Here is a 24,542-nt window from a genome sequence, read left to right as displayed (position 1 = left end):
TTTGTCCATTATACAGACAGTACAGAATGAATACATGTGTGACAAAGAAATGCATGATATACTACATAATGTACAAATACACAACTTCACACCACCTGCTATGTGCCTCCTAATACCAACTAGATCTAGTTTTCTGACCAAACAGGAATAATTCATTTAAGATAAAAACATCACACATAGATCTAGTAGTTCTCGCAAGGGTGGAAAATTCATTTTCCACCATTTGGAATATATGCTTGCAATATATCAAAAGTCTCTACAAGGACCTTGTCTGGCTGATGTGATTTTTTGTTGTTTTGGAGTATTTGTGAAATAATAAAAGTCAAGGTAGGCCTACCCAACTTTTATTCCTGAAGCACCCTCCCCATTCAGTACTAGTAGTAGGTAGATTACTTGCATATTACAAGCTGCATATGTGTGATTCATTCTTATGACATGGATATTGCTATGGTCCATCCGCGATATGGACAATGGTGTATTAATTATCGTTGATGTAGAGGCCTAATGAATTTTAAACATCAGGGAGCATCCAAAATTGAGAGATTGCAATATTTTTTGCTGTAGGACCTATCTTTTTGGGTACTAATATATCACATCTAGGCAGGGTTCGAAATTGGCGATGGTCTGCTGGCCATTGGCCACCCAGTATCACGTCGGACTAGCTAAAAATCATAAAATTCTGAAGTTACTAGTCCGTCTGGCTTGCCAAAATATTGCTTCAGTGTTAAAATTGATTCTAAGTAGACCCTAGTCCGCCTGGCTAGTTAAAAAAAAAGTTAAGTGCGACCCCTGCTAGGGCCTACACAACATTATAGATTCTATGTCATTTGTAGATCCAAGATCCTGTTAGTTAAGATACGAAATTTGTAAACCCTAGTTCTAGCAGCATTAGTTGTTAAACGTATACTTGTATTGTTTTGTAGGCTTTCTATTAACAACATTGTGATTTTGTCATTTCAATCAATACCACTTTTTAAAAAGACAATAGATTCAAATCTATTAACTTCTCACGTCATCACTGACACGGTCACTGGTCATGTCATAGACATGTCTACGCGTCATAGATCTAACGTTACTCATATAAGTCAAAAATAGACATGCAAATTAAAATCAACATATGTCACAGACAGTGTCACAGGCCATTCATGACAACACATTTTTAAAACAGTCTGCAGTGCAGGTTTTCTTTGTAATTCACAGGCAAATAATGTTGAGCCCACACACAGGTCACGTCACACATAGATCTATGCACATTCATCTGTATTCGACATGAAGTGATACCGTGGTGCGTAGCGTTGAGGAAGAGCATATTATTGATTTAGAGACATCCAGCAATGCAGCATTGTGTTGCAGGGGATCGCGCTGCGCTGCACTGCGCTGCCGGCTGCCCTGCCCGGCCGGCCGGCCCGGCATTTGTACACAACAACGTAGGGGTGGGTGGGTATAGTGTGAAGTGCGGCGCGGCACTCGGAAGAGCCAAACCTTTTAAACTGAATTTCCAACATCATTATTTAAAAGGCGGGCTATTACAATTCGCCAATATGTGTCTAATGCTAAAAATAAAAGAGAAAACTCGAAACACGTTAATCTTACCTGTATTGCAAGTGTAATGGTGACTAAAATCTCAATCGTATTTACTCACTTCCGTAGCAACATAACGCCTTTCTCGCTTAATGAGTTGTTGCATGATGGGAAGGATCTAGGACGGGTCAAGGGTCATGGGACCTCGTCAGTCGCGCACTGCACTGCAGTGTACTGCCGAAACCACCTAATGAATGGTGTGATGCGAGAGGGGAAGCGTGAGAACATGCCGCACACTCCTTTACTATCCGGACTGCATGCCGTGGAGCTTGAACGTACACGTACACTACCGCTTTGCTGCCGCGGAGCCATCCCCAGCTAGCTAGCCTCATTGCACTTTACATGCAGTACACACACTGTGAGATGGCTCGTTCACTTTCGGATCCGGATACTGTAGCTCGACGAGAATTAGACGCTGCATAGATGCGGATGCGCACTGTGCATGTGTGGTGTACATGGTGTATGGTGGCAAGTGACAAGTGTGTGCCAAAATATTAATAGTTGGGATTTATTTGCTCAAACGCGCAAGCGGAGTCATATCTCTCCTCTCTCGGAAGTTTTTGAGACTAAAAGTGTCTACTGTGTGAGGTGCTCAAGTCAACATAAACGGAGAATCCCACTTTCAGCAACGTTTTGTCATCTGCTGCCAAGCTGGTAAAATAAAATCCGTGAAGCTTAGAGTGTGGAAGGTCTTGCGATTTCCTGCGAAGGAAGTTGGAAAGATTCTCCACTCGCCTTCCGATGCCGTCATTTGTCCCAATGGGGTTTCGAACGGTCATTTTGATCGTATCAAAGATATGGGAGTTTATTTGCTACTTGATACGGAAGAACACACGAAAGGTAAATGTGATTTTATGCCGTCAGGCCTTCCAGTTCGGTCTCATTGGCATAGAAATCAGTTCTCAATTCAGTCTCATGTGCTAGTGCTAGTTGCAAATAAAGTACGCCGGGGTTAGTTGCAAAGTAACTATAAAATACACAGCCCTGTCGCTGTACACAAGTGTTAGAGTGCACGGCGTCGGTCGGGCTAGTTGCAAAACAAAGGCAAAACCAGTCATAAGCATAGCGCATATTCAAAGGCATAGTCAGTCACACAGTCACACTCACAGTCAGTCTGAGCAGTGTCCACAATGTTATTTACCTTGAATTTACCTTGAAGGCCACACGTCGCTGTTATGGTCAGTCATGGTGGTACATTTCTGCAGATAATGTGGTGTGGCGGTGTTAAGGGGGTCCCATAGGACCCATTTAAAAACCCAGTTGCGTTAATTGTCTTTTGAAGCTTAGATAAATTATCTACCATCTAACGTTTGGCACTGAACGGTTACACCAAAGCAAAACGTGCCTGTGTACCAGGCCAGGCCAGGGAATCTTCGGAAAGAGTTCCTTTTATTTGGGACAGCCATCCCAATTACACTAGTCTCCGAGAAGTAGTGGTAGTACGTAGTAGTACTGTAGGATGGTAGATCCAATTACCGTACGCTTTTTTTTCGTGGCTTTGAATTCCGTACTCGGTGTCAGAGGATGGAATTTCAGCTAAAAATAACACCACTTATTCACAGACTCCTGAGTCCTGGAAATAACGAATTCAGCCTACTTGTGTCAATTGTTAAATATGCTTCAAACATTCTAGTTCTACCCCTCTAGAAATTAAAAAGTTGTCTTTTTACGCGGTGCAAAATCGCATTGTATTACCGGACACGATTTTCGCAATGAAATAATCTACGTCTTTCGCACCTAGTCCTTGCACCAGAATCACAATTCATCCCACAAATCACTGTACATATTCTCACCAAGCGGATGACAAACAAAAAATAGGCAAATGAGGCTCAAATTTCGTATTTTACGGTAAAAATCAAAATGTCTGTGTTGAACGTTTTGAACGGTTCACGCAATAAAACTCTTGTGAGAAATCCACAACTTCTAATACGTGCTTTGTCTATGGGAGCTGCATGCACGGGTGACGAGTTGCGGGCCCCTATAACGCACAACTATTCCGCATCGTCGCATTTGAGGATGATAGCTACAAGTTTCCGATATCGATCAGTGAACTTTGGTTCTCAGCAGTATTTGGAATCTTCAGCATTTTTTCTGTATGTGAATGGGATTTCATAGAATTTCTGTCACGAAATGTGATTCACACATGCATAAATATTAACTATGAGGAGGTGCGGGTCACTCAACTATAAATTTGAGGTAAAATATGAATTCTTTTTGTGTTTTTACATTTTTATGTGGTGTTTTTTGCGATTTCGGTCCACACAAAGTTCTGTGAGGCTAATCTACAAAGTCTCACGCGTACAGAATGTCATTAGTACATGTACGCAAAATGTGCGTGTCCGGTAGTTACCATGCTTGCATATACATACAGTACCAAGGAGGTTCGAGAGATGCAGTTACAGTGTACAACTGACTGTTATTCAGTAAGCTGTCAGTTTTCTATGGATGGACAAAAGAATTCCACAGTTGCATTTGTGCCTTTGATGTTTGATGTTTGAAGCCGCCATCTTTCTTAGCAATCTGAAGATTCATTTTTATCGCTAACATAATATCGGGTACATGCTGCTCGTTTTATATCAAATGCGATGAAATTTCACCTAATGATAAAGCATATAAAACAAAAGTCAATTCCATTTGAAAATATGTGCAAAAGTGTAAATCTGAGCTGTATTTTGTGAAAGTGTTTGAAATTTTACCCTCATGGAAAGCCGGTTTTATCACTTTTCTCCTTATTTCCGCCAAATGAAACTAGTATGGTATCATCTTCAAGTATAGTTCTTTATAAATTAATATGTCAGATTAGCGTACAGACACATACAGTTGAGTAATTTTGATATCTATTTCAGCAATATTTGAGCAATTTCTATTCGCGCACCCCCTTGCCTTTACCATTGTCTACCGCCCATCGTTTGTAAGTAGGGATAGCGAAAAGTAAAATCACAACTTTAGACATATCTTCCTTGGAAAGTGGCTGGTGATTATGCAATGAGACACAAGTCAATTGTCTTCGCATCTGAGCGGCAGATCCAGTTTGACACATACAACTTTTGTACTTCAAATATTTTGAGTGGCGGCTTCGAGCATGGGATCAAAGCGAATAAGACTGTTGTGACTCTATTTCTCGAACCTCCTTTTACATAAGTACATATACAACGTCTAGTACAGACAGTGGGTCAGTGCAGATCTACACAACTCTATGTACCTAGCCTAACCTCGCTTGCAATCTGCATGGATGCACACACTCACTTTTGGGTGGCTGTCGGGTGGTTTAATGAGATCCAGTCCTTGATGGTACATGGAATATAAGACTTTTAGGAGTGTGTGAAGATGAAGTGCTCATATTTGGTGCGGTTGGACTCATCTTGGAGTATTGAATGAAAGAGTTTCTGGAAGTGCGTCTGCGTCTGGTGGCTTATGTAGCTGGACGCATGTACAGTATTGTACGCAGCTGCAGCTGGTAGTCCGACACAGGCAGGGCCAAGATCTGCTAGATAATATACTTCAATTCAGTATTTTTTATGACTCATGCTACTATGTCAATGACCTTGTCTAGCCACTCATTTCCTTTTACTGAATATCAGCAGCAAAAGCTTTGGAGCTCTAGCTTTGCTTCTTTACGGTGATCTGTATTCCACAGTCATATTGGTCTTTGATTGGTATCAGTTTTGTAATCTCCTGCTTTAAGTTAGATGCAAAATAGTTGGCAGAACATTATATTTTTTTTATACCTTTTGATACCAAAGGTAATGTACAATACATTGTAATTGGCAACCAGGATCCCATGTTCCTAATGGTGTAGAGCTACCAAGTCTCACGCATTGTGAGTGAGATTCAAGCATTTAGGGTCTGTCTCACGATCTCACGCATGACACCCATTTTTCTCACACATTGGGAGCACAATTTAAAGGATTAAAGTGATAGTTGCAATTGAAGGCATATTTCCCTTTTGTCTTTCAAAATAAGTAAAAATAAGTCACTTAAGTATGCACCAGCTTGTGAAAAAGCTCCCTACCGTGGGAGGGCGGACACACCCTCCCCTTGCTCAGTCGCTTCGCTCCCTCGCTCACGCACATGCGCGCGCACCGAGATGCTGAGTCATGAAAATCTCACTCATAAAAATTTTTTGAACTTGACATCTATGATGGTAACAGTGCGGAACCGTGCTAATGTTGATACATTGTACATGTAGGCAGCAAAATGCAATGTTCATTGTTACAATGTACATCCCTACATGTACAAGTACATGTACAAGTGTACAGTTGTACGTATGTGTCATCAATGTGTACAATTAACAGGTGGGTTGTGCAGGATGGCCCTGAGAAAAAGCAACATTACAAAAATGTAGTTGTACATCACCCATGAAGGATCAGTAACACAAGTCCCTTTAATACCATACTGATTTCAGGGTTGTCAACTCTCACTCATTGAGAATGAGACTTACTCATTTTGGTCCTTTCTCACTCTAAAACTTTATTTCATTTGCATGCATTTCTATTGATCTCACTCATTTTGACTCCTAAATTATATTGGCCTATAAGATGGGAGTCTCACTCTCAACTAGTTTCCAATGTTGGCAGCCCTGTGATTTATAGATAGAGAGCTAAAGGTACTGCACATGATGTAACCTGCACAGAACTGTGACATTATAGCATGTTTTGTATCCTACAATACAGTCTATGGTCTACAAGGTAGTAGTAATTCATGAACCCATGAAACCTGTTTGGTTCATGTAATGATGTGTAATGACACCATAATATGGTGGGGTACATTGTATTGCCAGTGCCACAATTGAAGCAAAATACAATTGATACACATTTCACCACAGCAAGCTCCATTTCCAAGCAAGTAAATGCCAACCCATTTTGGGCTTTGGAACAGTGCCAATCTACCCTTGTACTTGTAGCTGCTGTTTTTGTTACACACACATAATTGGTGGTGGTGGTGGTAGGGGGGGGGGGGGGGGGGGGGGGTGGTGAACAGTGTAGCTCTCATCAGCTTATGACTGAACATACATTGTACACCAGTAGCTAGAGTGAGGTCAGTGAACTTTGGGGACATTATTTGGCGAAGAAATAAAATACTACAGAGGGGTGCAAACAATGTATAATGTCTGCAAATCTGAACAGTAGTAGAGAGTTAATGTACACTGTACACCTGTGTGTTGCACACAAATCTACAGGAATGAATCAAATAAATGTGACACTTGTGAAGCTATTATGAAGGGCTATGAATAGTTAGAAGCCCTCATCTCCTGTAATAATACATTTTAACACATACATTTTAATTTGTTTGTTTCTTTTTTTTTCTTTTGTCCTATAAGACTTAATAAAGATGCATGTCAATAATGAAAATGCTGTTATATTTGAAATTCAGTTCTTTTTAACTGATATTGATATGGAGAAAGAAGGACAATAGGAAAAGAAGAAAACAGGTAGATGAAGAAATATGCACAAGAAATTGTATGCCGGAGGGAAAATGAAAAGGATGATGGCGTTTGTAGGAAAACTTTCAGGATACCACCCCCTCCCCTTAGCATTCTTTCTGTTACTGTGCTGTCATCATTAGAAGGTCTCCTTTGCAGGCCAGGTCAAGAGATCATAAGAAATGCAAAGTTGAATTTGAACGTCACCGGGATGAACCAAAGCAACCAGTGAATCTGCACTACAGTACAAACTGTATTTTGATATTATTTGCAAATTAAATCGCTGCATCCTGTATTATATTTCCATGGGATAATGACTCAGTCAAGCAGTCTGGTGAACTCTAAAAAGCAAAGGTCCTGAAATTTGAGCAGACCCCTTTTTTAATACCAGTGCTGTTTCTGGTCATTTTAGGCAGATACAACTGTATTAACAAAGTAATGGCGCATTGGAATGTAAAGTGTACAGTACATCAGATGAGGACTTCATTTCTTTCTTTATTATTTATTTGATCCACTTTTATGAATACTGGGCTGCATTTGGCACAAAATGTCATGAAGTCGCAAAAATGACATTGGCAAGAAATGTTTGAGTCTATACAGTGATGTTTGAAAGTGGCATTCAAGCAGCCATGGCCTTTGTGAATTAAGGTCAATTGAACCCTTTGAGATCAGTGTGAATGACCATATATTTAGGGTACATGTATAATTGTGCATATTACATACACTGTAGGTGGTCAAATGAATCAAAATTACATTTTTTTCATTTTGAGAGAGAGAGAGAGAAAGAGAGCTGTAAAACTGACATACAATTGTGTTTGTATTCATATAGTCAATTAGTCTAGTGGCTTATCCAAAATGTAAGCCATCAGAATTGGATACTTAATTGTTTGTTTGTTTTTTATATCAGTTGCCTTGCTTTCCTACAGGTCTATCACGAGCTCTGAACTAAAGCAGGGCCCGACACTAACGGTGGCCCGGTGGCCCGGGCCAACAAAAACGCATGTCGGGCCAACAAAATTTCAGAAATGAAGAAATTGGTGGCCTGATCGGGCCACCGAAAAAGGTCGGATGTTTGCCTTTGGGCCACCAAAAATAAAAGTTAGTGTGGAGCCCTGACTAAAGAAATGTGTAGTGTAACAAACGGCATTAAGCATGTGAAATGTACACTTGAACAGCACTTTCATTATGGTCTTTGTCTGCGGTTTATGTTCTTGTTCTTAATTGATTGAAGAATGATTTTTGTTCCACCTTGCTTTTAGAATATGAACTACAAGTTCTTCACCACGAAGAGTGAATTTGAAACTTGGGTTTGCTGTGCATTGATGGACATCAACAACGTATTGGTTTAGTAGGTAGTGTCTGAAGTTCTATCCCAGTACTTGAACATTTATGATTTTTCCGCAGTTAAAGCATGATTACTGTCTTATCAGATTATACAATGTACATTTGGTTATATTCCTCTACTTTCTGTCCCAACACAGGTACTGGAGTATCAGACCATCCGCTACTACACAGTTCCTTCCTCTCCGCTTTCCAGTCACAAGCTCTGTGAGTATCACCTTCAGTTCAGGTCCTGTGGTTGGACTTTGTACCAGCCTTTTGCAAATACAGCTTGTACTGTACATGTTTATATGTGTATGAGCAGTGATTTTGGCAAGATTTGTTTTCAACTACTGTAGCAGCCTAAATTTTATACAACATAAGATTATCTTAGGGAGGATATGTTTAGCATTTTTATTAAATGTATGTACACATGGGCAATTCCATAAATTCGGACGTACATTTTGAACACATTATTTAGCTGCCCAAGATACAAAGATTGAAAATATGAAACTTTTTTCTGGCCATGATATGACAAGTGGTCAGTACAAAACAATTAACTATGAAAAAATTATGCCAAGACCTCAGTGACCTTGGAATGATTAAAAGATAGCATGTGTTCGGACGTACACAGAAAAAGTGAATTTTCTGACTTCGTAAGTTCAGTAACAAAGTTCTGTGAAGTATGCAATATTTTTCTAAAAATTCACATTATATCAGTTAAAGTAGATGTGAAATGATGTAGAAACATAAAAAGAATTAGCAATTTAGACAATTAACATGGAAATTTTTATGTTTGTTTTTTGTTTCGGACGTACAGTTTCGGACGTACACGACCGCCGTTTCGGACGTACACTATGTACGCCCTCAACAACACTTATAATAAAGGCAAAAAGACATTTGTTACATAACTATTATTCATCCTAGGCCCTTCTCAGAGTGAGATGATAGCACTTGTCTATCATGTCAGCATTACCAGTGTAAATGAATAAAAGAGATTCAGAACATGAAAACTACTGTGTACATAGGGTTTGTGCATTATCAGCTGCCTTAATACATGTAACAATATTCAGGCATGATAAGTATATGTACGTACATGTACTTGTATTACAGAACCAAAATTCTAATAACAAACTTTGTGATTATAACACAAAATACAGCCTAAAAACTAACTGGCCAGAACAACAGAAACACATGTGTTGCAAACTGTAGGTAACCAATTACCATTTTGATTTATAGAAACATTATATTTCTGTTTATTTTTTTTTCACAATGAATGTGATCAAGGTACAAAATAATGTACGGTCAACGAAGTACTGTACCAGATGCATGTATTTACAAACAGAAAGAAAAATAAAATTTGTGGAAAATAGAAAGATTTACATTAGTAGCCAATAACTGTATACTGACTAGATATTTATTACATGTATACCATGGGAGAAAAAAATACATTTTTTTTTTTTTACAGACAACAGTAGAGTAATCCTGACACAATGGATATTGTTCATGGGCAAGTCAAAGCTATTTTATTTTGCCATCTTATGGGAAAGAAGAGTAAAAAATAGCCCTGTTTTGCCAATATTAGAATTAAACCCTAGTCTATATTAAAGCATATTGCAGTACTTAGTAAACAAGGACCTTAACAATTATGGAAAAAAATAATCAAAAGAAACCATTTGCTGATTACTTTATGTTGATTCAACAGTAAGTACATGAATTGGACCAGAAAATTTTACATGAAATTTTACTCTGTTCTCAAAATTCTCTGAACTTTCAATGAAAAGAGCAAAGCAAAATGTGCATGGTCACATTCAATTTATGAGTGATTTATATATTAAACACAACATTCAGTGTAATTTAAACATTATGGGTTCCTTTTTTGTGAGGTCAAGCTCACAGAAACATGCATGGTAATGTATGAAGAAAGTAACATATCACTGGACAGTTTTGCATTATGCTTGGAATATTCTGGTAATCATAGGCCTTTTGATGTTGTTTTTTTAGATATTAGATTTTTAATAGTGAAATGTTATTGAGTGCCTGCTAACCATTGGGCTCTATGCAGTGTATTTTTGTTGCATAATTTATTATATGAAAAAATCTTATTCACTCTGAAATATTTATCATTATTATTATAAATCACTAACACTATCATGACCATTTTTATGGCATGACCAGCTCCAGTACTCCTTCGGCAGCAACATTAGTCTGTAATTTTCAAATGAATGATTATTAACAGTGCATGAAGATAAATCACAAATTAGACAGGGCTGCACACTTTAATACCCATTTTTTCTACTGGTCAGACTGGTCTGTCAGACCAGTAGGTGCCCAGTTTTTCCATCCTTTACTAGTCCATTCTTTAAAAAAAAATTACTGGTCCGACAGTAATTTTTACTTGTGCTGGACCATCGGACCAGTGCCAGTGTGCAGCATTGAATTAAATCATTAAATTGAAAAGATATGATATGACATAGATACTATAGTAGACCATGAAACCGATGTTGAAAGAAGATAAATACATCATAGCTTTGTCAAGAAAATTGACAATTAAGGTTTAGGAACTAACCAAAGTGAATTGAACATTGTATGTTTTTGAGGTCTTAGGTCATAACAATGTCTATTGTTGCCTAAATTGCAGGTTGTGTGTCCATATATCTGTAATAAAAAAAGCATGAAGATGCAGATGATACCTTCAAGTCACAGGATTAGGATTGTAAACACCAGCCGACAAAAATGGTAGTAAACAGTACATTGTAGTATTGCAATGTGAACGCAAGGTGATAAGAAGCTGAAATACTCAGTCTTGGCCAAAATAGGAGGGTATTTCATACAACAAGCCACCTTCTCAGCTCTATGTAAGTTAAAGCAAGTAATCAATATCTGTCTTTGTAAAGACACATTGTCTAAAGAATGTCCCAGAATGTTGCTATGACCATTCCCTACTGCTGGTGGTTTTCATACATTCCACAGTATCAACTTCAGACCACACTTTCTGTTCAGCCTAACTTGTTTGTGTACACACATACATGGACAGAATTTGTTATTTAATGAATAATTAAAATTTTATTGAATATTATAAACCTATGTATACAAGAGGATTAGACACAGAAATGTATTCCTTAAACATGTAAGCTCAATGGGATTGTTTTCAATGGCTTCCAGAGCACAGTAAGAAGTCAACATGAAAAGTGTTTCGGACGTACATAAAAGTTGTTTCGGACGTACATAAAAATGTGTACGTCCGAACACATATTTTTTCATTAATTAGAGATGATTACAAAATTCTACAGTTACACATTTGAAAAGCAACAAAAACTTGCTTTGCATTGAGATTTTGCAGTTTGTTGGCAATCAAGTTTTTATGTAGGATTAAAAAAAGGTGTTTTTTTGTTTCGGACGTACATTGAAATAATGCATAAAATAAAAGTGAAGAAAACAACATAAATTGTCACTTTCACATTCTCTACCCTATGGATATGGAAAAAGTGATTCATTACCTTCATATTTAATGATGTAGTGAGTTGAAAAGTTTCCTTTTCCTTCACAAAAAATATCAAATGAAATAGTGGATTATAAAAGTGGTTCCAGAGCAGTTGTTAAATGGCTTCATTGAAATCACTCCTGTGACCTTGACCTTGGTTAAGTATATTTCTAATTCACATTTTTGAACAGTTTGAACAATTCCCATCAAAATGATATATAATTTGTGCTGATAATTTCATTTTGAAAAATTGACCCTCTGGTTGACAAATTTATGGAATTGCCCACATGTAACCAGCAATTCAATGGCTACTCAAAGATCTAAACACTAAAGATTTAAAGCATAAATCTGCAGAGCGGCAGTGGTGCTTGGTACAACTGTATTGACATTTGGAGCCTGCCTTAAACAGTTTAAGCATTCATAATATGCCTGAAAGGAAAATGTGCAGCAACTAATGAAATTATAAGGAAATTGGAGGAGTGCAGTTCTTTTGTCAGTGCTGATTATGAGCTGAGATGTGACAATGAGCTCTGCTGTTAATATTTTTTTCTTTCTCAATGCAAGCTTCACTGTAAACTTGAGTGCTTAGAAATAGGGATCCTTCTTGTACATGTATCTAGGCCCATACAATTAAGGACTCAAAGACCTACGGATCGTTCTCAAATTCTTACATTACTAACCTGATCATGTAGATTTTTGTTCCTGTGGAATTCTTTATTTTGTGCACACTTCTTGTTGCTTCTGGACTTTTGTACCCTTGTTAAGAAGCTGAGTGCTATGTCATTTCCTTGATTTCAGAAGCACGTCTTTACTTTCATGGCCTGTGGCTCACTTTCACAAATAAAATTTATTTTGTTATGACATGTACAAACACAAAAATCAAGATCTGGCTCAGCGTCAGGTAGCAATTCAGTTGCATGAAGCACACCAGAATATGGCAATTTGATATTGATAATCACCTAATATATGAAAACAAATGAATATACACTTTACACCATATCATTTTTATAGAGGGTGTGTACATGTTTAAAGGGATCGTATAGTTTTGGTTGAGACCTAATTTCAGGTTTCTAAAATTTTTTGGTAAGATAATGAGAAACTTGGCTTATTGTTAGAAAACAGAAGACTTTGTATGTTGGAGAAAAGCATTGTGAAATTTAGTATTCTAAATGATTTTATTGCCCCCCCTTTTTTTTTAAACAGAAAGGTATAAAGTGTGAAAGAAAACAAAATATCACAAACGACATATTATCATTAAAGGGACTGTACAGTACTGGTTGAGGGAAAGGGATTCATGTTTTGAACATTTCTAAGTGAGATAATGAGAAACCTCGTATAAAATATGAAAGAGCATGTAATTCTATGAGGAATTCAATGTTTATTTGATGAAAATTGGTTTTGAAATGGCCGAGATATGGGCAAGTCCAAGATAAGGTCCCCTCAGAAGGCAAAATTTCATCTTTGCTAAATATTGACATGTTTGGTATCATTTTGAAGCTTATGAGTTGAAGTTTTGATTTCCGTGGAGGAAAAAATGATATTATGTAAATTTATGCAAATTTTAAGGGCTTCATTTGCATATATGTGAAACACAGCGTTACGTATGGGACATTTATAAAAATTCATATTAATTCAAAGGAAAGCAAATAATATTTGATTAATATGTGGACATAAGAAGTTCATCACATAGTATAACTTGGTATGAAAATTTAGGGATTATGCAAATGATTATGCAAATTAGCTCGTGTCCTATCATGAGATGTCCCATACGTAACAAAATGAGGTCATTTTTTTAGGTTTTTTCTGAAATTGCTAAGGTTATTTTAATGCCCTTTTGGAAAGTTCTAATTTATTGTTTAGAGAAATGAAATACCAGAGAAAAAAGAAAAAAAAGTAAAAGAACTATTTTTTATTAGGCATTGAAATAATGTTACGTATGGGACAAATGCGTTACGTATGGGACATCCTCATACATATTGCATGTGAATGCATGTAGCTAGCTGGGAAGGTCTCTCAGTACACAAATGGTCAATCATCCTGAAGAAAGCATCCCAACATTGTAGCTACTTCTTGAGTTATAGACACTTGAAACAATACATGAACTTGACTGAACAATTTTCAGAAAGGGGGAGGGGGAAATGGCGAAACACACAATGAAAAACCAGCATTAAAGGGATGGTTTAGTTTTTTGTAGAAATGGGGATTCAGTTTTCAACATTTAAAGAGATGATTGGAAACCAATTATATGAATTACTTAAGAGCATAAAATCCTAAGACTAGAGGAATTCAAAGTTTAGGTGACGGAGATCCAATTTGAAATGGTTGTGATATATATAGAAAACAAAATAAAAAGTAAAATGATTTTTTTTTCAATGCAAGTGATACACAAATTGTCCTTATTCAGTTTTCAGTAGTAGCCACAACAAAATTCATGGGTATACATACTGAGGTGTGACTCGAATCAATGACCTGACTGCTAGACAGACATCATATCTACTCAATCACTGGGGTTCCACGCAGCAGGTATTCCTTATTTATTAAACTTAATATTTCTTGTGTCAAGTTGTTTTTTATTGAAACTAAATGGCAAACTGCCCTTCATCAATGGAAGTAAACACTTTAAACTACCAGGTATTCAATTTTTCAGTAGTAACTGTCCTGATAAAAATAGGGCATACATACTCAGGTTGGTCATAAAAAATATAGAATATGATTGAATGTGATTATGATGGTAAATATCTGGGGAATATTGTTCCCTTGTCAATCTGGATCAGTATTTGAGTAATTTCCACTGATTCCACCTCAATAATTATGCAAAAATTTGTTTATGGGTATTTTGCAAAATTATTTTGCAAAATACCCATAAACATGCTTCTCCACACACTAAACGAATGGGGGACAAAGGGCATGCATACCCAGGTTGGTCATAAAAACATAAAAATGTGATTGAATATGATTATGATGGTGAATATTTGGGGAATATTGTTTCCTTGAAAATCTGGATCAGTATTTGAGTAGTTTCAACTGATTCTACTTCAATGATTATGCAAAATACCCATAAACATGGTTCTTCACACACTAAATGAATGGGGGACAAACTGTCCCATACGTAACTGTCCCATACGTAACACGTCATGTCTGTCTTTAATTAGAACCTGTAATTAGAGCTTTTTGCCTAATGACATGAAACTTACCTATGATAATCTTGAGTGTTGTGACTTTCATCACAGTGAGTTACAAGTTGTAGAATGGTATACTTTCAGAGAGTTTTGAGGTTGAAAAAAATGTTCAAAAAAACAAAAATTTTCTGGTCCCATACGTAACGGCACACATTTTCTCTTCTAGAATTTAATTGTCATGGTTATTTTTCTCAATTTTTTACATGATTATACTTCTCCTAGATATCAATCACCATGATAAAGTTCAATATGATCAAAGGCCATTAACACTATTTTTTAGGTCATAAAAATCTCTGAATGTCCCATACGTAACGTGCGCGTTATCTTGGACTTGCCCATATCCAAAACAGAGCGATTCTAATAAAGTGTGGGACCCACCTTTTATTACGATCGCTTTATTTTACTTTGTTTTTGGATGTTTAAGTCATTCCAAACCCGATTTTCATCAAATAAACTTTGAATTCCTCTTAAAATGGTATGCTCTGTACTATTTCATAAGTGTTTTTTGGGTATCTCGCAAAAAGTTAAAAGCCCAATTCTCATTTCCACCAATACTGTACTGTCCCTTTAAGCGAGAGAAATCATGAAATTGTAGTACACAAAACATGCCATGATTATTATGTGTGATAGTAATGATCTCATTATTCTACAGAGCCATTGAGAAAACTTGGTTGTTGTAGAGCACAATGAAGGCAGTACAAAAAAATGAAATATCTCATGTGTGTTAACAATTAATGCTTGTTTATTCTTTGTAAACACCAACTTTGTTCTTTGTTTATTGCTGTTATTAAACCAGTCTAGTGTTTGTGCTGTAAAACAGATTGAAACATGTCCCTCATGCATGTTTCTAAACCCTATTTGAAAAACAAGAAGAACTCAAAATTCTGGCATGGAGACTAAAAGCTACAGGTATGATACAGTTCATTGGTCCCTATGCTGCTTGCTTTGAGCATTTATCGTTCCTTGGTAGCCACATGAAAACAGTTCAACGGCGAACAAGAAATCATAATTCAAAGGCATCTGCTTGTGGACATTTTCAGATTCTCACTTCCTTGGTGTAGGCATCATGACCTGATAGGAGCATGCAGTGTAGAATGGAAAGTTTGATGTGCCAGTTCCTTCACAGGAAGTCGCCGATGCAAACAGGCCATTCAATGGCTTATTATCAAACTTCCGCAAACTAGTCTGGGAGACTAAAGATACCATTACATTGTAGCTGTTATTTTCGGGTACAGACATTTTCCCGAATGAGGAGATCACAGACGCTTTCGCAAGATGTTTTCGCAAATTGACATTGGTGCTATTGTACAACTTGTGCTGCACTTTTACCCCAATGCACATGGCGACATTCTATTATTTAATTTCATTATTTTACGTAATTGTAATGGAAAGATATACAAATGAAGTCTAAAATATCTGGTTTCAAAGATTATTGAAGCCTGCTGATTTCTTTGCAAGTCGTAATTTTCACCCTCATGTCCACGTTTGTTTGAAAAATGTAGTGTCAGCACCAACAGACGGTAGATAAATGCATTATTTTTTTTATTTTTTTTATAGATCACTGTATGTCATGTTATGAACCTCTTCACTGTAAGCATGTTCTAAAGTTGACTTGCATAATATACATGCATTGTACATTGTAGTATGAGAGATTTGCTCATAATTGATTCTTTGGGAGCAATGCATTGCGAGGTATGGCACGTTGTATCAAGTTCATGATGATGCCACTTATTAGATACAATTTTGTAGTGCTCAGAGAAAATGTATGTCTTATGATTCGTACATGGCTGAGTCTCCGGGGGGTTACATGTACAAATTGTTTTTTCCATGGACCCAAGATCGCTGAAAAAAGGGCACTATCCTTTTGCTTACATTATTGGAGACATTTTTTTTTTCTTCCAAGGATTATAATGTCTCTTGATTGATGAGCCCTGTGATTACAGGTTTGTTGACCTTTGTGCACTTTCCAATTACATCATATTATGTAAATCCTGGAGTTTATAAACTACATGTAGTACTGCTTATGTTCAAATTTCCCCTTGTACATGTGTACATTACATGAAATGTGAAGAGAACATCATGTCACTTAGACTGAAAGATTTGCTTTTCTTACTTACAAACTGTACATGTATTGTTGTCAAGGCTCATAAGTTGAGTCATCCAGGAACATTAGAAGAGCTCTTTAAGTTTTGACTACCCCAGCCATGCAGGCATGTTGCTGCCATTACATGCATGCTGTTCATGAAGACTGCATGATGGGCACTGGACTACAAGAAGTACTCTGTGAAACAAAACTCTGTAAAGCACATTTTATAACTGAGTTGATGATTTGAATGCGTTATTGCAGTATTGCATTTTAAAGGGTATGGAGATGAATAACTCCACTATTTAAACATCAGTAATACAGGGATGTTGCTGATTTGAGAGTGCCACTTTTTTGGAGATGAACGATCTTTATATTCTTTGCTCAAATTGATATATTTGCCCAGTTGGTAATAATTGTGTCTGGATTTTAGCCTGTCTGTCCTTATTTTCTCCTGTAAGTGTCTCTTCTTTCCCTTTACATGTGACATATCTGTCATTACACCTGTATGATCAATTTGCCCCCAATTTTCTGCTTCCTCTCCAGCATTGGTCAAGCGGAAAGTTCTGGTCCTGGATCTAGATGAAACCCTAGTCCATTCTCAGCATGCCAGTCCAACGATGCGGCCGAATAGACCAAGTATACCACCAGATTTTGTCCTCCTGGTAAGCATGGTCTGTGTAATGTACAGTATAAACTTGAAGTACATACAGGACACTGTGGAAGGGTGGAAGTTTGCATGCAGCATGCAAGAGGAGCCTTGCTCTTGTGTCAAAAGAATACACATACATGTATGTGCCCCATCGGTATTGATTTATTGTCAGCATCATACACAATATTTGTCTTCTCATGCATCGTGGGAAGGGGTCAAAGGTTCAGAAGGGTAAAGGAAGCACTCGCTGCCAAGTCTCCCAGATTTTACTGGAGGCATCCTGAAAACTTTGTTTCTTTATGTCTTGATACAATAGAAAAGAAAAATACCCCCTGACTTGGGAATTCATTTTGTCTAGTGAAATGCATGCAGCAAACAATTATCTTCCTGATCAGTCCTTAGAATCTCTGTGATTTTAGAATGTTGGCATCCCTGAGGAAGAGATGGGGAGGGAGGAGTGGGATGGCCCTTAATATTGAATGAGTGACTCTAGCCCTTTTTACACATGTTTCTTAACCCCGGACTTTCTCTGACCCAGGACTATCGTTAGTCCCGTATCAATTTTTTCAGCTTTTTACACTGGCCAATTAGTCCCGTACTATCTCTTGTCCGGGGCTAAGGAGAAAACTGACCTTTTTACACTCGTATATCTTAGCCCCAGACTTTCCAAACCACATGAATATTCATGATTACGCTGTGCACTGTACACGTACACGCACGCACTGGCAGCACTTGAATACCTCGTTTCTGATTGGTTAGTGGGGGTCGGACTTCGTCTCCATCGCTTTAATAGCCCCAGATTATTTTTTCGTTCTGTTTACACTCACTTGCTTGGCACCGCAATTGTGGTGCTAACCCTGCTGTTTTGCAGGGCCAGATAGTACGGGACTATCGGTGGGGCTAGCCCACTTTGGCAAAAAGGAGTGTAAACAGAAAGTGGGCTAAGGATAGTCCTGTACCAACGGTGGGGCTAAGGCCCCCCCCCCCCCCCCTTAGCCCCACCGTTGGTACGGGACTAAGCAAAAATTTACAAGTGTAAAAAGCCCTTTAGTATGCAACTTTCTGGTAATACTCTTCTGAGGGGGAAGGAGCAAAGGAATCAGTTCAAGAGTTAAAATGTAAACATTGTCTGTGTTTTGTGTTGGTGACTGAAATTAGAGTTTGCTATTTGCCAACAAAATTCTCAAATGACAGTTTATTGTGATTCAGCCCATGAAGATACACATACAAGACTTTATAGCATAGCATGTACAACCCTGTGCATATTATATTGTATGAATGCCTTAAGTTATTATTTTGCACTGAGAAGGTCGCAAGTTTGAATATTTATAAACATTTTTTTTCATCCATTGCACATTGTTAAGTAATAGGCAAAGCTTTCAGGGATCCTCTGTGCTTTAATAATGAAGGGCCTGCATTGCATTTTACAATGTTATATGGTGCATAAACTAGCACTCTGTACAAAGTGTATGAACTGATGATGAAAATTGATTCGGGAAAGATCAACTGATACAGCTGTATTTTCCCTCTAGATTTGGGGGGGGGGGGATGAAGAAGATGGTAATTGAATTTATGAATCCTACGTGATCATGGTGCACTGTAGATACAGTTCGACCTCGATTATCCGGCCTCCTTTTTTCCGGAAATCTCTATTATCCGGACGCGTTCACGCAGTGAAGGACTTTTTTTTTTCATCCAAAAATTGAGAAAAACTCCCTACAATATTCCCGACAGAACTGACATAAATTCACACCACATTATCATCGTAAAAGTAAGCAGTCATCACCACCGTTGCGGGGTACACTACCTGCCTAGCTGCCAGTGCACTGACGGCAGCTATACATTAACATTGTGTCTCCCATATCCGGCCAATTCGCTTAATATCCGGATGAGCGCCGGTCCCGACATGGCCGGATAATCGAGGTCGAACTGTAGAGGAAGAAAAATATACGCAATGAACACTTGATGCCAAAATGACCTTCCCTGTAAACTAATAGAGATTCACAATGCCAGCCCATACATGTGTAGAGCCTACTTTGTACAATGAATGTCGGTTTCATTGAGCAACAGATCGACTTTCATTAGAGAACTCATACACTGTAGGTTCATTACAAGTGGTTGCTTCATCGTATGAGGTCTATTTGATTTCAGGCAAGTCTTCCAATATCCTCTGTTTACACGTACCAAACCATACCATACTGTCCCTGCCAGTGAAGGATGCTGACATGACCAAGGCTAGCTGTAAAGTCTGAATGCCTATGTACGGTTTTATTGCCAAACAAACCACTCAGCCATGCAAGCAGCTCACTGAGCAGATGGAAACCACAAAGTATGTGGTGGTGTTTCCTCCCCCACACCGCCCACCAACCACACAAGACAAACAGATAAGGACAGAGGGACATATCAATGACAGAAGGAGAGGGGCACAACTCCATAGAGTTTTGATACAGAACTTTGTGAAAGTAATGCCCTTATGCTACTGAACAGAAATTATTACAGTCACCTCCATAGTACTGGGACTTGTTGGTAACAATTACCGGTACATGTACGCAGAGAGGACAGTATCCCTGCGTTAATTCCAGTGGCATGATATTTTCATTGATCTGAACAAACTACCAGCGATTAACAGGATACATAATTGTATTTTTGTGTACTGTATACGCTATATATTTCGCAGGGGTTTTATTTTCGCGAATTTCGCGAGTCGGGAGCTATTCGCGAAATTAACAACACGCGAAAATATTACCTTCCAAAATGAATCCCTTGCCTTGATGATACGAACATTTCAGTACTAGTATACATGTACCATGTCACGGCTTACCGAACAGACCATACTGGCTAAGCTTGTTTACGCACGTCCACGTGTACTTACGAATACTGTAGAGAGCCAATCCATTATCGCAAGGGGACCACTCGTAAGAAATCTAGCGCGATGGACTTTTAATAACCACTTCAAAAATGTTGAATTCTAACTTACTAGTTCGCAGAGTTTGGCAAGTCTTTTTCATGCAGTGTATAACTAGTATCATTCTTATTTGCTAGTAAGTTGAAAATTCACACTTTCTTTGCCACTTCATATTTTCTCTGGTCCCCCAATCGCGAATTTAACCACTCGCGAAAATGTGTGACAGCGACAATTCGCGAAAATTTATGTACGCGAAAATTATAGCGTATACAGTATATTCCTTTTTGGCCATCTCACAAAATATATTCATATAATGTGAGTAATTGTATTTCAACCAAAAATCATTGCATTTGTGTACATCATTTGATTCAAAGCTGTTTGCAATATACAGAGTTGAAGAATACAGAATAGGGCATATTATTCAATTGTAAAATTCAAAGGTGGACCCAAAGTTGGACTCTTCTCCACTCGGCATGCTGTTGCCATTATCCTCTGGATTATCAATCATACTTGACTGTAACATTGGAGATGATTTATGTATACCCACTAACCTTGTGCAGTGTAGTCTGATCTGTTTGACCTTTCATACTGTACCTTGACCTAATGTTCTGCTCAAATTCTTTCACCAGTCTTGGAGAGATTTCTGTAATATACATTACTCAAGGTCTTTCCTCTCCTTGTAATTAAGACTTGTGTAGCGTGAGAAGTCTCTTGAAACCTAAAAAGTGCTTCAACTTCATTTCTTAATCTTAATCTTCTTAATCTTCAATAACCACAATGTACAATGTGTAGGGCCCACATATGCATTGCATGTGTAATAAGCATAAGATACAATGTAATTACATGTATGTGAATATTCTTAGGATCAGAGTTGCTATGGTTAATTCACTTGTAAGAGCTTGTTTCTTGACCTTTAAAAGGGAAGAAAGAAAGAAAAATAATAACAACTGAACGCAACAACAACCAGCACAGCCAATGAACGACAATTTTTTTGTAACCTTTCTCTTCTTCTTGTAAAGCACAGTCCACTGCAGAATGTAGGCCTATCACTTTACTTGTGATATCATGGCAGCCGTGGTGCTGCGTGGCACAGAGATGTATGTTAGGATGTGTCTACAATTTCTAATGTAATTTGCAGCCAAAAACATCCTGGCCTGGTTAGAGTTGAATTCTCAGAACAGTACAGTACCATATTGGATTTGTGAAATACACTGTATGATGTCCCTCATGGGGCATGACTACAAAAATACTTCACATACATGTATACAGTTAATGTGTTCCTTCATGTCCTGATCGTGACTCTCTGGAGTACTTGATTAGCCTTGTCTCTAGGCTAATGAAAATGCAAGGTACTCCATAATCCATAGAGCACACTGGAAGAGAACGGGATGAGAGCTGGGGGAGCTATAATTGTAGGCTACAGGAAGCATACAGCTGACAACCGGTTCATGTCCCTGTCTTGGGAGAAATGCTGATCACACCAGGGTAGGGAGTATTGTAGGGTTGTACATCAGCAACATAAAAAGTGCAGGGCCATTAATTACATGGCAGTAATATTTTGTAGTCAGGAACGCATCATGAATTAAGAAATGTAACCATGTCTCCATCCCCCCCCCCCCCCTTTTCACCATCACAGCCTTTCACACAAATCATCCCCAAGGCTGACTTTATGTCTGTACCATTCTGCCTTTAAACCTGTCATGCCAAAAGGCAAGGCTGGTGTGTGCAATTGAGATACAATGTAAGAATTTTGAACAATGGTTGCAAGTGGGTTAATGCTGATTTCTTTACACACATCTACTATAGAGATAATGCTGGAAGACAGTCATTCTACAGTGTAAATGTAATAAACGAGATGTACACTGAGAAATGTATGTATGATTATCATAGCAGAGACCGCATGTTAACAGACACTTGGCTTTAGTAGAGAATTCCAGAATTGAAGCACACTTTTTTCCTTTGCTTAAATGAGATTTTGTATGAAAGTAACTTGGACATAGTTGTAAGAGGTTTTTTTTTTTTTCCTGTCAAGGGCATAAAAAGCAAATTATACCAAGAAAGAAGTGATTTGAGTTGCTTTCTCTCTCTCTCTCCCTCTCTGGAGCTGGATCTGAAGGGGGGGGGGGGGGGGGGCTCCTTCCCTTACCTACAGGCTCCTTACAGACTCACCCTTGATATATAAAGACAGATCATATTCAGACTTCCAGGTCTCTCGTCCTTCACATTCCGTCCCAGCCATCATTAGAGAGTGGCTCAACAGAATGAACTATGATCATTTGATATTTTTCTCCTTCTCTTTTTCACTCTCTCTTTTAAAGCCATTCTCCTCCCTCTCACTCTGCTGTATCCCCCTGTCCCCTCCTCTCCCCTCCCTCTCCCCTGCCTCTCCCCTCACCCTCTCCTCCCTCTCCCCTTCTCCTCGCCTTCTCTCCTCCCCTTGCTCTCCCCTTGCTCTCCCCTTCCTGTCCCCGCCCTTTCCCCTCCCATTTCTCTTTCTTTCCCCTGCCTTTCTCCCCCCTTCTCCCCTCCTTCACCCCTCCCATCGTCCTCCCTTTCCCCTCCCCTCCTCCCATCCCTTCTCCCTCCCTCTCTCCTCCCTCTCCCCTCCTCCCCGCCCTCTCTTCCCTTTCCTCTCCCTTTCCCCCTCCCTCTTCCCTCCCATCCCCTCCCTTTCCCCTTGCTCTCCCCTTGCTCTCCCCTCCCTGTCCCCACCCTCTCCCCCATCTCTTTCTTTCCCCTGCCTTTCTCCTCCCTTCACCGCTCCTTCACCCCTCCTATCGCCCTCCCTTTCCCCTCCCCTCCTCCCATCCCGTCTCCCCTCCCTCTCTCTTCTCTCTTCCATCCCCTCCCCTCTCTCCTCTCCCTTCTTCCCTCCCCTCACATCTATTCCTTCTCTTGATTTTGTTTCTGCCTACAACATTGACAATTTTTCATTATCATGAATTGCAATACATGAAACACAGTATGCATATAATGGAGAGTGAAAAGAGGTAGGCCTACAATTCAAAACTGGACTACAGTTTACTGTATTCGCGGCATGAAATTTTTGTGAATTGGAGCCGATGGCTATTTTCGGGGCTTGAATTTTTGCTAATTGCCAGTGGCGTTCATTGCACATGGTGCAGACAAGAACTTCCGTGTGCATTTTGATTTCACAAGTTTTGGCTCTTGCGGAATTTGTAAAATTAGATGGCAGGCGAACATTTCTGGTTTTGGAGTAAGTAGGCCTATGTCGCCATGTGCACCCAGCAGGATGTAGCCAGATCAATCTGGGAGGCTGTCAGCTGACAGTCTGTTTATTTTAGAGTTGATTTGGGGTCATTCTAGGACTCCCCAAACATCACTGCACCAAGGACATGAGTTGATTGTGGCACATGACTGACAACCCAATGTATGTCAAACAGTAATTCTGATTCTGAAGCATTGCCAAACTCTGGATGTTTCATCACTAGTACTTTCCCTAGAAACTGAAATCATTGTTACTGTAATACTGCAGACCTCACAGAGCCTTTCTGATTAAATGATTTACTGTAAAAGTGGAAATTTTCGCGGTGTTGAAATTTTCACGCTTTTCGCGCAACTCGAAACTAGCACGGAAATAAAACCACGCGAATATATTTGCTTGCCATGTGTTCCAGTAGTTGATGTCTTGATTCCGCGGAATCAAAAACACGCGAAACTCTTCTTACCCCGCCGAGTGCGAAAAATTAGTCACACGAAAATATCCACTTTTACAGTATAGGTACGATTGTTCTCCTCGTCTCTCCAGCTTTTCCAAGCATTTTGTCCCAAAAGTTTGATCTGTTACACATATTGTTATAATGTCTCTCTCTGTTCTACAATGTACCAGCTCTGTCTATCAGATATCAATCATGTGTTTTGAATAGGTCTTCACTCTTGGTTTCCCTGCTCCCCC

At 38.7% G+C, this 24,542-nt stretch overlaps 1 protein-coding gene across 1 annotated transcript in view; it reads left to right on the top strand.

The window, feature by feature from the left end:
* Positions 1–2,143: 2,143 nt before the first annotated feature.
* LOC139734233 (CTD nuclear envelope phosphatase 1A-like) overlaps positions 2,144–24,542 on the top strand; it is a 40,244-nt gene continuing 17,845 nt past the window's right edge. The window contains exons 1-3 of the mRNA XM_071645032.1: positions 2,144–2,421; positions 8,485–8,551; positions 17,616–17,734. Coding sequence (XP_071501133.1) covers positions 2,323–2,421; positions 8,485–8,551; positions 17,616–17,734 — 285 coding nt within the window. The 5' untranslated portion in view covers positions 2,144–2,322. The remainder of the gene's footprint in view (positions 2,422–8,484; positions 8,552–17,615; positions 17,735–24,542) is intronic.

This window comes from Diadema antillarum, unplaced genomic scaffold (genome assembly GCF_040938485.1).
Source record: "Diadema antillarum isolate AM-2024a unplaced genomic scaffold, OU_Dant_1.0 seq00000514_RagTag, whole genome shotgun sequence".
Lineage (NCBI taxonomy): Eukaryota > Metazoa > Echinodermata > Echinoidea > Diadematoida > Diadematidae > Diadema > Diadema antillarum.
This window is presented reverse-complemented; position numbering and strand designations above follow the sequence as displayed.